This window comes from Silurus meridionalis, chromosome 12 (genome assembly GCF_014805685.1).
Source record: "Silurus meridionalis isolate SWU-2019-XX chromosome 12, ASM1480568v1, whole genome shotgun sequence".
Classification (NCBI taxonomy): domain Eukaryota; kingdom Metazoa; phylum Chordata; class Actinopteri; order Siluriformes; family Siluridae; genus Silurus; species Silurus meridionalis.
In genome coordinates this window covers 10,881,210-10,897,089 of record NC_060895.1, presented here as the reverse complement: position 1 = coordinate 10,897,089, position 15,880 = coordinate 10,881,210, and the positions used below count along the sequence as shown (strand labels likewise).

The window sequence follows — 15,880 nt, the reverse complement described above, 5'->3', positions numbered from 1 at the left end:
TTAATAGCTAAATAAAACATAGAAATTCCCATTTAGAAAATTAGATTCGTGTGAATGCAAAACGTGTAGACAAGACACATTTTAATAAGTTAAATCACACGGATCAGTTGAGAACTCATGACTTTTTCCACCAAAAAGGAGAGACATTTTGATAATTGTTATTTTAAAATACTACAGTAAACAATGCTTTGTTCTTAATGTATCTGAGTAGTTGCATAAACAGTATGCATTACATTCAGTAAGTTCATTAATAAACATAGGAAGCATTCCTTCATGCAGTCTACTGACTATATATTAAAGTCCTCTGGAACAGTCTTCTTACGTTTCTTTTCAAATTAATGATCATTTATAATGAGAACTGTCAACTCACAAATATCCCTAATTATTATTATATAAAAACTAGTGCTCTTGTCCTGCTGCTGCATAAATATTTATTCTTTTTCTTCTTCTTTCGTCTGACCATCCTCAGCAAATGAGATGTTAAGTAAAAAAAGCAAACAAACAAATACAAATACAGTAACAGATGTCAAATATTAATTAGCCAGTGAATTAGGCTCAGTAGTGTTTCTAAGCTTTTTAAATCTCAAATTTAATTCAAAAACAATTACAAATCTGTTTTACAGAACTTGAGAATCTCACAAAGATTACACAAGGAACATCCAAAGGCAAGCCGTCCTCTTTTGGATTACACAGGATAGCAGAATTAGAAAATATACTACTACTTCCACAGTACTAAGATATAAATGTAAGCAGTACAGAGTGTACTGGCATGATGTTGAGCGGCAAAAATTCTTAGGTATTGGGGATCAAGTAGCTAAGTACTATCTATAGGATTGGACTACTGATCAGACAGTTGCAAGTAAAAAAAAAAAAAAAAAAAAATCAAACTTCATGGACTTGTAGGCCTGCTGTTGATGTTTCATTCATTCATATACATTATATATATATATATATATATATATATATATATATATATATATATATATATATATATATACACACACACACACACACACACACACACATACATATATACACACACACACACACAATACTTAGTAGGGGATCCTTTTGCTTTAATTACTTCAATTCGCCATGGCATGGATGTGACCAGTCTGTGGCACTGCTGGAGTGGTATGGAAGCCTAGGTTTCTTTGACAGTGGCCTTCGGCTCATCTGCACTTTATGGTCTCTTGTTTTTCATTTTTCTCTTGACAATAAAAGGGCTGGGGAGTTTGCCAGTCAGTCAAGCACACCAACACCATGGTTATTTTACCAACTTTTGGTGCTCTTGGGAGTGTGGGCAGGTGCCAATTCCTGCTGGAAAATGAAATCAGCATCTTTAAAAAGCTGGTCAGCAGAAGGAAGCATGAAGTGGTTTCTTGGTAAACTGATGCAGTAACTTTGGTTTTTAACAAACACAGTGGACCAACACCAGCAGATGACATTGCACCCCAAATCATCACAGACTGTGGAAACTTAACACTGTACTTCAAGCAACTTGGGCTATAAGCTTCTTCACCCTTACTCCAGACTCTAGAACCTTTTTTCCAAATAAAAAAAACAAAAACTTGCTTTCATCTGAAAAGAGGACTTTTGACCACTGGGCAACAATCCAGTTCTTCTCTTTAGCACAGGTAAGACGCCTCTGACATTGTCTGTGGTTCAGAAGCGGCTTAAAAAGAGGAGTACTGCAGCCAAATTCCCTGACGTGTGTGTGTGTGTGTGTGTGGTGGCTCTTGATGCCTTAGTCCATTGATTGTTAAGTTCTCCCAAATTCTTTTAAGGCTGCAGTTCTCTCGTTGATTGTGCATCTTTTCTTCCACACTTTTCCCTTCCACTCAATTTTCTGTTAACACGCTTGGATTCAGCACTCTGTGAACAGCCAGCTTATTTGGCAATGACTGTTTGTGGCTTACTCTCCTTGTGAGGGGTGTCAATGAGTGTCTTTAGCACAGCTGTCTTTCCCATGATTGTGTAGTCTAATGCACCAAACTGAGAGACCATTTTGAAGGCTCGGGAAAACATTGCAGGTGTTTTGAGTTGATTAGCTGATTGGCATGTTACTATATTCTAATTTTTGGAGATTGGTGGGTTTTTGTTAAATGTAAGCCAAAACCATCACAATTAAAGAAACCAAAGACTTAAACTACTTCAGTCTATGTGCACTTAATTTATTTAATACACAATTTGAGTTGAATTTCTGAACTTTTCCACGACATTCTCATTTATTGAAATGCAGCTGTATTTATGAACTTGTGTACTTGTGCTTGGTCTGCTGATTGTACTGAATGACTATTCAGTTTAACATGACTCCAATCTCTCACACACTCACTTACACACACATCTATTTCTGAATTTTTTGATTAAAAAAAACCACATCATTCACAATAATGTCACTTATTTTAGCGTTATATTAATGTAAATCCATTTAAAAACTCTAACATATTCTTATACGGCATTGGAAATGCTACAGGATGCGGAGAGACTCCGCCCCTCGACCGTCACCGCGTAGGAAAAGTCAGCAGTTGTCGTGAGAACGTCATCTTTGGTAGGCCCCGCCCCCTCCGCGTCGGAGAAGAACCGTCGCCATTTTGAGTGACTGAGTTTCATTTCACCTCGCAACTGTAAGGACGGAGAGACCTTCAGGAACGTTTCAGCATGTTTCTCTTTGAAACTGTAAATGGGAATTTAACTGCTATGAACTGAAACTCTTCCTAAAACCAATCAACAAGTAGATCAAAGTCAAGTAACGCATAAGCCAGTTGAATCCTGAGTCGATTTTTTTGCACTGAACTCTAGTCCGTTAGAGGAAATGGCTGTGGAAAGCATGACTGTCCATCCAAACTCCCCACCAGCCAACCACGAACACAACAGCCTTCTCACTGACGAAAGGTCGAGTAATATCATATTTCTCTCCAACTATTTATTTATCCTTTGCTTTTTAAGTACAAAAAGCATGGGTATTCTGCTTTTTTTTTCTTTCAAAGGGATTAAAGTCGCCTTTTTTTTCTGGGAACGAGCACAGAGGTAACGAAACGCCATCTTGAAAACGTTAACACGCCGCAAATCTGGAAGGTCATATATCCGAATCACGGACATATTCTGAAACGTATTTACAAATCCCGACAAATCTTTTTTTTCGACGCTCTTTTTTCATCACGGAAGGACCAAAATGGCCATAAAACAAAGAACATCGATCATGTATTACAGTCTTCCTCAAAGTAAAGGGAAAAAGGATCAAACTCAACATGGGCGAGCTTAAACACTTTATAATCTCTTATTAGCTGTCAGTAAGGATATATGTATATATATATAGCGTATCATTTTAAATCGCAGCCTGTGTATACTGCTCGGCGATCATAAAAACATCCAAAAACGGTCGCTGAAACAATTAGCTAGGACGTTAGCTGCCATGTATGTTAACACGGGTTAGCATCTTCTAACTAGGCCTTGAAGGAAGCTAATGCAAGTTGCTGCGTTTTTCAGTGCTCACATGAGCTAGCGCGCTAGGCTAGCGAACTTAATTCACTTCTTTAAATAGCTTCTAATGAGCTCGTTCCAGATAAAGCCCGCGTTAAAACCCCGTGTTATGCGTTTTTATATTCGATATAAAACAAGCATTAAATATAAATGTAACTATTTATAATCAATAAGCGCCTCGAGTCGCTAGCTTACTAGCCGGACTTGTCTGATTAGGCTAGGTGTTGCGCACTATTCTTTACACTTCCCTATTTTTCATTCAAGAACAGGAAGGTTGTATATAAAATACACATTTGAGTACGCATAGAAAACAAAGTTTTTTTTCAAACAGCTCACTATAGGCGGCTAGTCAATAAATTAATATGTATAGGCGGTTTTATTTCTATATAGGATTAAAATTGCCCCCCCCCCCCAAAAAAAAGGGACAAAGCGTGTTATTATAAGGATTAATAAACAAGTTCTTGCATATTAATATCAACCCAGACAGTGATAATTAAACCAGATAACCAAAGGATATTTATTAAACAAAGGACACCCCCCCCCCTTCTGAAAACTAATGCATCTTCAATACTTTTTTATTTTTGATTTATTTTTTGTTTCAACCCAAAGTCCCAAAAGCATTCAATATCCTAAATGTGAACTGAAACACAAGTTTTACTAATGTCACTCTTTCCCAAATCCAGTAAGGAACACCTCATGCAGACTTGACCAGCCCCTTTCTACCTATGCAGAGTCCAAAAATGATACATTTTCAGTACTTTTGCTTTTAGGTGGACCGTGTCACAACCCAGTAGTTTTATTTGCCTTGAGTGGTTTCAATGTTGATTCTTTTAGGTTGGCTGTAATCTACCGTTTATATCCACATTTGATATGAAGAAATGGCTCACAGTGTGCCGGATGGGATGTTTATAGCTTTTGCTAGAGGGTGACCTGATTTTTCAGCTGTCTTGTCACTCAGTGCATGGCCAAATAAGCTCAGATGTCCTCGTATTACTTGTGTTAAGACTATGATGAAATGTTTATGATGCATTACATTGTTAAAATGACCAGCCAGAATGGAATCCTATTCATTTTGCCACCTCCAACATAACTTTGGAAAGGTAACAATTAAACAGAGTTTATAGTATTTCCTTTTACATGCAGTTATGAAAGATGATGAGAATCATATGGCTGAAATTGGAGGTCAGCTCATGACCTGGCAGCTGAGCACCAAGCACTCACTATTATAGCAGGAGGCTAGTGGACACAGTGCAATGAGTCCACTTTATAGTCTATGTTTTGCAATTATCCAAAAGATCTGTTACACTTATTTGGTAAACCCAGACATATACAGTATGTAGTTGACATTAAGCAGGCGTCTCCCAGTTCAAGTTTAAGAAAGTGTCAGGAGCCTGATTTTGCATGCAAGTACACTATGTAAAACTTTCGAGCCTCAAGTTACGATGACGTGAATACTAAAGCACTTGTCACTAGATTTATTTGTTTTGTCACATTGTAAGTAAAATTGTTCAGAATATCCTTCATTAGGTTGCGGCATCTCATTTCCAGTAAGTCAGTAGATAGACGTTGTATAAATAGAGCACTTTCTTTGTTCAGTACCTAGTCCTGATCTGGTGCTAGCTGTGAATAGATTGTGTGGTTCATTAATCTCGGTAGACTCTAATCCTCATTTAGGGCAAATCTGTGCTACAACCAGTGTTAAGAACCTGTCAGCTGATATCCAGTTATTATTTTAGTTAGAAAGTATTTCCTCTAATTTATTTATATTTTTTTAACATGAACGCATGATTTATTATTTTTTTTTACAAAATATTTATATTATAAAACATTCTTATTGTGTTTACAATCTTTAAATAGTTTCTATTAAATTTATAGGTGTTTATATTTAAGGGACATTTTATTAATTAGCTCTGATATTTGAACTTTGCAGACGAGAAGATGAAGAGCTGGAAGAGGGGGAGCTGGAGGATGATGGAGGTGATGTGGAAATGCCCAGCACTGAGGGTCAAGAGCCAGAAGAGAAGCCCAAGAGTGGGAAGGAGAAGCATGGAAGCGAGTCAGATGACGAGAAAGCCCACCGTCGCAAGAAGAAAAGAAAGAAAGAGAGAGATAGAGACAGAGAGAGGGAGAAGGAAAAACGGAGAGCCAGAAAGAGGCGCAGGTCAAAACACAAGGTGTGTGTGCGCAAGAAAATAAGAATTTTATTTTTAAAGATGTTTAAGATTCTGACACAATTGATTTGTTGGTTTAGCGCCATGCATCATCCAGTGATGACCACTCAGACTTCAGTGATGAATCTGACTACAGTCCTAGTGAGAAGAGGAAATATCGGGAATATAGCCCCCAGTATCCACCCCCAGTGAGTGTAGTATTTTTTAAATCATTTTAATTTTAGGTCTTTCAGTAATTAAACACCTACAATTCCAGCATACAATTTGTGTAGTATACATTTAAATCATAAGACTAACATAAGGGTGTCATTAATTTCCAGTCTCATGGAGGCTATGGTCCTGCACCTCCTTCAGGACATGGAGGACCAATGCCGAAAAAAGGCAGCTACATGAAAATGGACAAACAGGGGTATGGTGGCTATGATGAATATGATGATGAAACCTATGAGGGTGAGGAGGAAGAGGACATAGTTGATGATGACTATGATGACTTTGCCAAGGAGCTTAACCAGTACCGCAAGGCCAAAGAAGGAGGTGGACCAGGCAACCAACGTGGCAGAGGTAAAATCTAATGCTCCCATTGGCAGAAATCAGACATGTCTCTTTTACAGATCAAAAAGTATCAGTACTTTGTCATTTTGATGTCATTTTTAATAACGTGTGCAGGTCTTAAAGGCCGGATGAAAAACCAGAGAGGCCGAGGTAGAGGAGGGATGAGGGGCCGTGGGGGAAGAGGCGGAATGAGAGGAAGAGGACGAGGTAAAATGGGTGGCGAGAATGATGATGGGGATGGCATGTATGGAGATGAGATGGAGGTTAGTTCCTGTTTTTCAATTATTTGTTTTTTGATAAAGTAATTGTGCACGAGTTGACAGATTTTTTTTTTGTAATTTGCATTATACAGTATGGAGAGGATGACTATGACATGGTCGAAGAAGATTATGATGATTACTCAAAAGAATTGAACCATTACCGCAAATCCAAAGACAGAGGGCGTGGTGAGTTCGAAACCGTACATAACCCTTTCAAATGTTAAATAATTGTAGGTTAGGCAGAATGTTTTAATTTTTAGGCTACCAAGGTTGCCGAGGTCGAGGACGGGGGAAAGGGGGCAGAGGCATGAACCGCGGCCGGGGAAGGAATCGAGGAAGGGGTCGTGGAGGAGACCAAGGCCATGATGATGACAACATTGGAGAGATGGACATGGGGGTAAGAAATAAAATCAGCACAGTGTCCAGTTTTGCTTTCACATAGCACAGTTTTACCAAAAAGTCTTTGTACACTTCTTACACTTTATGGTAATTGAAAGGCACAAAAAGTCTGGCAAGTTTTTTTGTTGTTGTTGTTGTTTTTTTTTTTTAAGTCATGAATAAATACTCTGATGTAATCCATAGTCAGGGCTGTGTCTTGCTGTTTAAATTGGCAGATGATTTGTACACAAGGTAGGCTCCAGCTGATTAGTAAATTTGGATGTGATAATTGGAACTTGGTCCTCTGCAATCCACGCTTCATAAAAGCTGCACACAGCTGAGAGTAAAATTAAGTTTTAATTAATCTTTTTTGTAGGATGGATCTGGTGGCCTGAGGAAGCATGAGCAGGAGAAGCATGGGCAGGACAAGAAGGGCAAGGCCATTTGCAAGTACTACATTGAAGGTCGTTGTACCTGGGTAAGAACTCTTAGTAATCTGTGATATTTAGGTTATTGAAAGATTTCATAATTATGAATGTACACATTTAAACATGTTACCAAAATATGATTTTTATAATTTTCAAAGTTACTTCTGTGCTTATTGATTTACAGGGAGAACATTGCAATTTCAGTCATGACATTGAACTGCCCAAGAAGAAAGAGCTCTGCAAGTTCTATATCACTGGATTCTGCGCTCGGGCTGAAAATTGTCCTTACATGCACGATATCCTTTACAGACTTTTATAGGTGAACTGACGATTGTAAATGTGGCAGTTGGTTAGAAACTAATCAACTCTGATGTTAGTGATTTAGAATGATTTAGAGTATGATGCTTAGGCTATTGCAGATTGTTCCTTAATTCAGCAGCACGTGACTTCCCCTGCAAGCTGTTCCACACCACAGGCAACTGCGTAAATGGAGATGACTGCATGTTCTCTCATGAGCCTCTATCAGAAGACACACAAGAACTGCTAGATAAAGTGAGCATATCTGTTGTTAATAGAAAATCAGGTATGTACTTGTTCTCACAAGAAACCTTTCTCAATCTGTAAGGTTAAATGTTATTACAGATGTTGGCTGAGGATGCTGAAGCCGGTGCTGAAGATGAGAAGGAAGTAGAGGAGCTGAAAAAACAAGGCATCAATCCCCTCCCCAAACCCCCACCTGGTGTGGGACTTCTACCAACACCCCCAAGGCCTGGCCCAACAGATTCCTCAACTCCTCTGGAGTTTGGGGCACCAGGGCCACAGCATTGCAGCATACCTTCTAATGGTTCCTCATGTCCAGGCACTGCACCGGTATCGGGGATTGAAGGACCACCTCCCCCGTGCCCCGAAGGAGGATCTTTCCAGGGTTCACCAACCCATGGTCCATCTCCACCAGCTGTTGGTCCACCACCTCCATGTGGGGGTAACTCAGGAAAGAAGATACCATCCTTGTTTGAGATTGTTGTAAAACCCACTGGACAACTAGCACAAAAATTGGGCGTCAGGTTTGAACCCTTTTCTTTTTTTTTCTCTCATGAACTATAAACATTTTATTACAAATCCCTGATGTCTTCAGAAAATGCTTATCAATGTATGTATCTGTTTTCAGAGGTCCAAATCCTGGCACTGCTGCTACAGGTGCGGCAGGAACACAAGGCCCACCTACATGTCCTCCAGGTGGACCTCCACCTCATTTCCCTAGCGGACCCCCACCTGGTCATTTGCCACCAAATGGGCCTCATGACCTGCCACCAAACATAGGACCTCCCAACATGAACCAAGGTCCCCCAGGAATGATGCAGAATTTTGGCCCAGGAGAAGGGCCTCCAACCCAGGCAATGATGCCCCCTGGGGGTGGTTCTGCTCGCAATTTTTATGACAATTTCTACCAGCAGCAGCAAAGCATAGGAAAAGAAGGTGGAGAGGGTGAGCTAAAGTCCAAATAGAACATTAAATGTCTAACTGTAAAAAAATGAGATTGTGTTGTGAGATTGTGGGAATTTTGCAGTAAATCAGACTTTTTTTCCTAATATAGATGATGGTTACATGCCTGGCTCTGGTGGAAACTTTAGTGAGCAGTGCTCAGGGATTCAAAATTCTGGCAATATGGAAGGCCCATCCAATGGAGGCTCATCTAATCAGACTGGAATAATGGTGCCAGACTTTTTGCCTCCAGCACAGCGTGTGCTATTTATGAGGATTCAACAAAAGCAGCAGGAAGAAGAGGAGAGGGCCAGGAGGCTAGCTGAAGGAGGACCTGAGCGAGACAATGAAGGTACTTCTCATTTTTCTGCCACACAGTATTATTTAAGCAACATAGGTAGACAAGCACAGAAGAGTTCCACTTCACAAGTTGGAAGTATGTGACCAAATTCTATGCTCAGCTGAAATATAGCTGTAGTACCTTTAGATCTGTTCATAGTAGATGTAAAAGTTCCATTTCCATTTTCTAACAAAGTCTTACCACAACTTTTAAAGTTCTGTTAATCCCAATTATGTAAATATATATGTAGAACCAGTTTTATGAACCAGCTAATATCAATCAGTTCCCTATATGTAAACATATGTGCTGTTTTTTTTTTAATGCTGGAGGGGCCAGTTCTGGACAGGAAATATTTCAAGGACACGTTTTTTTTTTTCTGACCCTGTTCAAGGCCTCTGAAGACTATAAACATCCTCTGTTTTTTAACCATTTCATCAGCTTCATTTACAGATTTGAATTGTTCTCTCACTAGATGGCAGTGTTGGTCGTCTTTGGAATTTTTAATATTAGGACATTTATCAGGCTCTGTATAAATGCTAGTGTTCATCTAGCAATTTGCACTCTAAAATTCAACATACATTTTATACATTCTATTGCCTTATTTTTAAGGAGATTCAGCAAATTGGTATTCTAGTGAAGACGAAGACGGTGGTGGCAGCGTCACATCAATCTTGAAAACCTTACGGCAGCAAAGCCAAGCCCAAGGTCCCACAAAAACGGAAAGTGCCCCCAGTGACCCTCGAATACAGAAGGCTCAGGCTGCTCCAGTGCCCAGCAGACCAGCTGACCCCAGGCTGGCCCGAGATCCTCGCTTATCACGTAATGCAGACTCTTCCCAGGTTCCAGAAACTAATCTCTCATCACCTCCATCCTCCTCTGCTCCCACCGACCCACGACTTGCACGTCAGGCTGCTGCACCCAAACCCGAGCCCGCTCTAGTGTATAAACCACCACCCCTTACATCTGCTGCTGCTGCTGAGGAAGAGGAGGGAGAGAGAATGCTGAGGGACAAGCCTGTCCCTATACCCTTGGATCCCTTAATGGGCATGGCTCTGCGTGACCCTCGCTCACAGCTCCAGCAGTTCAGCCATATCAAGAAAGATCTTGTGTTGAATAAACCTTCTTTTGCTAAGGCTGTGCTTTGGAGTCCTGAAGACCTAATTCCCATTCCCATCCCCAAGCAGGACTTTCTTCCACTCCCCCCAGGTATCCCTCCCGTTTCATCTATAGATCCGCGTCTCTCGTGCCCAGCAACAGCTCCATACAGCTGTTACTACGCCTTTGCCTGCTCCACCTCCCTCTGCTGAACCACCCAGCCAATCTTCGTCCTCTTCCTTACCAGACTTTGAGCTGCTTTCTCGTATACTTAAGACTGTTAATGCTTCTTCTTCTAGTCCCTCACAAACCTCTTCATCTGCGGTTCCTCCTGCATCCGTCCCGGTTGAAAAACCAGTAGACCCTCGCATGGCACGCAAAGTCACAGACCCTCGGCTTCAACCCCAGAAATCCGCTCTCAAGCAGCCCACAGAACCTGCAGCCTCACAAACATCATCTCCTGGACCTCCTGCTTCATCCTCACCCACGCACACTATTGCACCCTATGACCCACGATTGTTCTCAGTGGGTGGAGCAGGGCGAGGTGGTACAGGGGGTACTGCAGGTTCTGGCAGCAGTGTCCTCAGTAGCATCAGTCTGTATGACCCACGCACACAAAGTTCAGACAAACCAGAAAATTCAGAGGTCACCACTACAACAACTGAGTCAAAAGCCAGTGAAAGCGTGGCTTCTACAGCAAAGCCAAAGTCCAAAGAGCCGTTGTTTGTCCGAAAATCAGCCCTAGACCAACCCGAACCGGAGAAAAGCAGCAACGAGCAAACCACTGACCGCTACAACAGCTACAACCGACCTCGGCCTAAACCTTCACCCTCACCCAATGCAGGAGTTGGAGGAGCTCCCACAACAGGAGGTTCCTCCCAGAATCCTCAGGGCACTGCCGGAGCTACAGAACCACCAGCAGGAGTCCACAACCTTCCGGTTTCTTCTCTTTTTAGCATGGTGAAGCAAGCCAGCAAGCCCAGTGGCACCAGCAGTCCGTTTGGTGGCAACAGCCCAGCACAGTCAGACACTGCTGAACAGGACAATGCCTCCTTAAAGGACGTTTTCAAAGGCTTTGACCCTACTGCCTCACCATTCTGTCAGTGAACTTAAACCCTGCAGCTCTGATACTAAGCCAGCATGGGGCACCTTGACACCATGTCTCAGTATTCACAGGAATTTATATGGGCTGGGGTCTATGGTTGAGTGAGAATACATCAAAGATATGTGGTGAGGGAGGATTTAAACAAAATCTATATAAATATTGTCTATTTTAAAACCAAAAGGAATAAATATAAAAAAAAATTTCATTTTAAAACCTTCTCAAAGTGTAAGAAAAAACTTTGGGTGTTTGAAGAGATAGTTCCCTTAGCTAATACTCACTCTGTGCTTAAGCTGAAGGACAACCCATACGCCATTGTGAAATGCCTGTCCCTTCTGCCAGTCCCTTCTTTTCAGCAGTGTAGATTTCCAGATCTTGACTTTGAGTACAAGGTGTGGTACATCAGTAGATTCAAGCACTATATAATATTTCCTCTACTGCAAGACCAACGTGTGTGTGAGTGCACTGCCACACCCATGCTTTAACAGCATTCGGTTGCCTGTCAGTGCTTAAAATTATTTTAAATCTCTTTTTTAGCTTCCTCCTTGTATGCATTCAGTCAAAATTCGGGCTTTGCTTTGCTTTTCATCTTTAGTTTTTTTTATATTTGTTTATAGGCATGTTCCTTTTGCTTGGGACTATGAACCTCTCTTTGTGAATAACAGAACTGTATACTGAAACCAACATCTGTTAATAGTGTTTGTGAAAACTTTTAATTTATTTTTTTATACTTATGAGAAATGTTTGTTTTTCATGTGGCAGTAGAATATAATCATATAAATATATATATATATACACACACTGCATACAGTACATTTATATACATATATATATATATATATATATATTTTCCCACCTGTATTGTAAATGGACATGTGATGTGCATCATTTAACGGGCACAAACAATTAAGTAATGCTTCTGCCTTTCAGCAAAAAGAACTCTGTTCGTTCCGACTTACCTGGAAACACGTTTTTTTTTTTCTTTCTTAAGGACTGCTTTAAAGAATCAACTGTGTTTTGTTTTTGGTTTGCCCGTGAAAAGGACTCTGTATATTGATAAATGTCCATATTTGAAAACAGGTAACATTTTGTAATCATTCAGTGTAGGTAAGGTTGTAAAATATTTAATAAAGGAAATACAAGATTCAATGTGATAAAGGCTCAGGAATGGGATAAATGAGTTTATAATACAGTGCTGTTTAGTTCCTGAATTTGATGAGTCAGATGTTAAATTTGTCTCAACAGCATGGCTCAAACAATAGTACCGGCTACTTTTTACACGCATTTCTTTGTTAGACACTTCATGTATTATTCACATATAAATAGTGTTATTTCACAAAGAAAAACTTTTCCCCCCGCTGGATGTTTTCTGGTTGTGTGTTTGGTACTATAAATTAATGGAAGAAAAGAGATGCAGGCATGAGAACGAATGCTTGTAGCTGCTATAAGTGATAAAGGGAACTACAATGTCTCAAATGTTCTGCAAAGTCAAAGGTTACTTTAAAAGGTGAGCGTTTGAGATCCTGTTTATTAATAAAAGAAAACTGTTGGCAAACTGCTGTGGTTCAAGAGAAATGCAATCCTTCAGAATTTTCTGCTTTTGGAAAAGAATCTAACCCGTCACCCCATTGTTGATTAATTTTCTATTCTTGCAGCCAATTTCATCATTATTTTAAGAATGATTCAGTCTTTTCCCATATTTCTGCTCTTTTGGGCTCAGTTCAGGTCCATCACTGACTTAAGTGGGACTCGTCTCATTTACAAATACTCAGCCTTCATATTAAGCAAATCATCTGAGAAGTTTCTCAACATGATGGTAAAGCTAACAGAAATGTTATCCCACTGGGTTTCAAATTTGGCTGCTTCTAAATATAGTCATTTATTCAAAACATGTCCCCACCCATGGCAGATTTTGATGAGGGAACAATAAATTTTAAGAGGAACGTTTGGTATTCAATAGCATCTAAATTTAGTTAGTAGGTCTGTAAATTTGCTTAAGGATTATTTTCAGATTTTTAGTTTCCTTTTATTTAAACTTCATCCTTGTAGCTGCTCAGCATGCAACTCTGTATCTCAGAGCAGAGGCTTTCATAAGACTTGGGTGTTTATTTTTACCTGTAATCCTCTTTCCCCTCATTAAAAGGAGGAAGGCTTGAACAAATATAGCATTCTTGATCTTCTTTGAGGTGAAATGGGCCATTCACTTATAAGCAGTGCTTGCCACTGTGAACTGAGTAATGATCTGTCTATCTATAAATGCTACACGAGGCTGAAAACTGAGCAAAACAGCTTCAACTCTGTTTGTAAAATGCTTTTAAAGAAAATGCGGCTTGTTTAGACAAACTGCATGGTGATACTGAAAGATGAGCCACAACGAATGTGTGTATGACTTAACAAAATCCAAATATTTACAGTGTGTATGCAGTGTGAACTCTTGTACACATGGTGTTCATCAGCTCTAGTGTGGATTAGAAGGAAGAACCTGTGTGATTTGGACAAGAAGCAAATGCATCTGACCAGATTTTCATCAACATTCTGAGACCATTCTTGCTTTACAAAACTGTGTATGGCTGATCTTGAGATTTGGTCTTCACTATTTGGACAAAAGTTTGCGGACACCTGAACATAAGATTTATATAGGCCTTTTGATTTGGCATCCCATTCCACGTTGAGTCTCCATTTTCTGTTATATTAAACTCCAATCTTTTGGGAGATATGTGCTCATACAGCCACCAGTGTGTTAGTAAAATCAGGTGCTGATGTGGGGTGAGGAGGCCTGGGGTGCAGTCAGCAGAATTAAATTCTTTCACATCCAAATATGTGCAATTGTGTGCCTCCAACGTTTTTGGGGAAAAATTCATCTATAGCTGAAAATGTCAGGCGTCCCAATCCCTTTTTTTTCTCCAGATAGTGTATTTCCTTCCACTTTAATCCAACACTAGGCACTATGTGCGCCTGCAAAGCCGACCCTTGTGTCCTGCCAAATGTCTTTAACTATCCTGTCTGTAATTCCCATGCTATCTTGGCTTCAACCCTTCCTACCAGATCTCCCCATCCCATTTCCTGTAAAATTCTCTTTGAGGAATTCCACCTCATGCGCACTTTCTCCTATCTGTGCTGACTCGATTCTGCAGCCGGCACTGAAGCACAGACTTTGTGTCTGTCCAGGAGACTAAAAAACAAAACTGTGGCTTCCTCCAGTGGAAAAAAAAAATCAGCCCTTCCTTTCCACGCAGAAGTTGTTCTTTTTCGCTTTGTGGATACGAACTGACATGAATAAACAGAACAAAATAGTTTAAAATAGCTGTTATGTAATGTAATGTCATGGAGACGGTGAATAAAATGTATGCTGTGCTAAAAAAATGCTTTTCCTTTAAAGTTTTCAGTATCTCATACTGTCATCCCAAACCCCACACCCCCCACCCAGTGTTCAGTGAGTTTGTGTGCAGTTGATGCTCATCTGGGAGTTATCAGTGTTAAATGGGCCATATACTTTGTTTGCTCCTCTGTGCAATGAGCTGTGGCTTTTCTCAGGTCCTCTTTCATTATGTGAACCGTGATACCCATACATTAAAGTCAAGGTCCTTTCTATCCAATATTACACAGAGCTGTTGTCTGTCAAGAAACTGTACTTGGGATATAATATTAACTCTCCAATCGAACTCTATTTTTGCACACGTTGTGTATTGTACCCATATCCTGTGTGTGCAGGCTGAGTGTGTTCAGCGTAGAGAGGAAATGTGAAGGATGGCCTAGAATGAAAAATGGGCACATTCCCAGAAACAAACTGTTTTTGAAACAGCCGGCTATTTAGGGATCAAGAGCGTATGCGTCAGGAGTTGACCCATGTTCAACATAATGCCATCATATTTTACATCACACCACAGAAATACTGCATTTTTATAACAGATTTTGATTTATTTTCAGTAGCAGGATTGTTGATAGTAGTTACAGCTGCAAGGCAAATCACAGCTTTATACTCAAGCTGGTATATTATTATTTCTTACTTATGCAAGGAATGAGCGAGAGAACATTTTATATTGTAAATGATTACTTTGTTCCAGGGACATTCACAACATAAAATATAGTTAATGGTTGTTTATTAATAAAGAAATGTAACAAATTGCTGTTGCATAAGAGAAATTAAACACTTCTGTATTTGCTGTAATAGGAAAATGATAGTCTTTGGAGTGATAACAGTAATGCGCCAGTCTGTAGTTCATTATTTTCCTTTAACAGCATGTCCATTTGTGTTTTATTCCTTAATCCACCATTCTTTTTACAGTCCTTATTATTTGGTGTATTAAAAAAAAAAAAGAAAGAAAGAAATGCTTTGTTAAGACTGTCACACAATTCAAGTAAAAGATTGTAGATTTTCCTGACTATTATGGTTTGGAGGACTAAGTGCAGTGTGGTGTTGCAAATGTATACTGGTCTCCAGTACAACACATTCATTATAAAAACCCTTCACTCACAAAAACAATTTATATCTTTTAGTAGTCTGTGACTAGTTAGTGGAGAGTAGATTTTTATAAAGCTACAGTTTAATGGGGAAGCAGCAAGTATAAATAGAGAGACCCAACAAAATG

At 39.8% G+C, this 15,880-nt stretch overlaps 1 protein-coding gene across 1 annotated transcript; it reads left to right on the top strand.

Moving 5' to 3' along the window:
* Positions 1 to 2,574: 2,574 nt before the first annotated feature.
* Positions 2,575 to 12,846, top strand: zc3h4 (zinc finger CCCH-type containing 4). The gene is given in 15 exon segments (XM_046862932.1): positions 2,575 to 2,895; positions 5,414 to 5,657; positions 5,735 to 5,842; positions 5,975 to 6,215; positions 6,321 to 6,469; positions 6,559 to 6,652; positions 6,727 to 6,863; positions 7,221 to 7,322; positions 7,457 to 7,568; positions 7,715 to 7,824; positions 7,915 to 8,336; positions 8,441 to 8,757; positions 8,867 to 9,106; positions 9,704 to 10,325; positions 10,327 to 12,846. Coding segments are annotated over 15 exon segments (3,948 nt in total). The 5' UTR covers positions 2,575 to 2,815; the 3' UTR covers positions 11,297 to 12,846.
* The last annotated feature ends 3,034 nt before the right edge of the window (positions 12,847 to 15,880 follow it).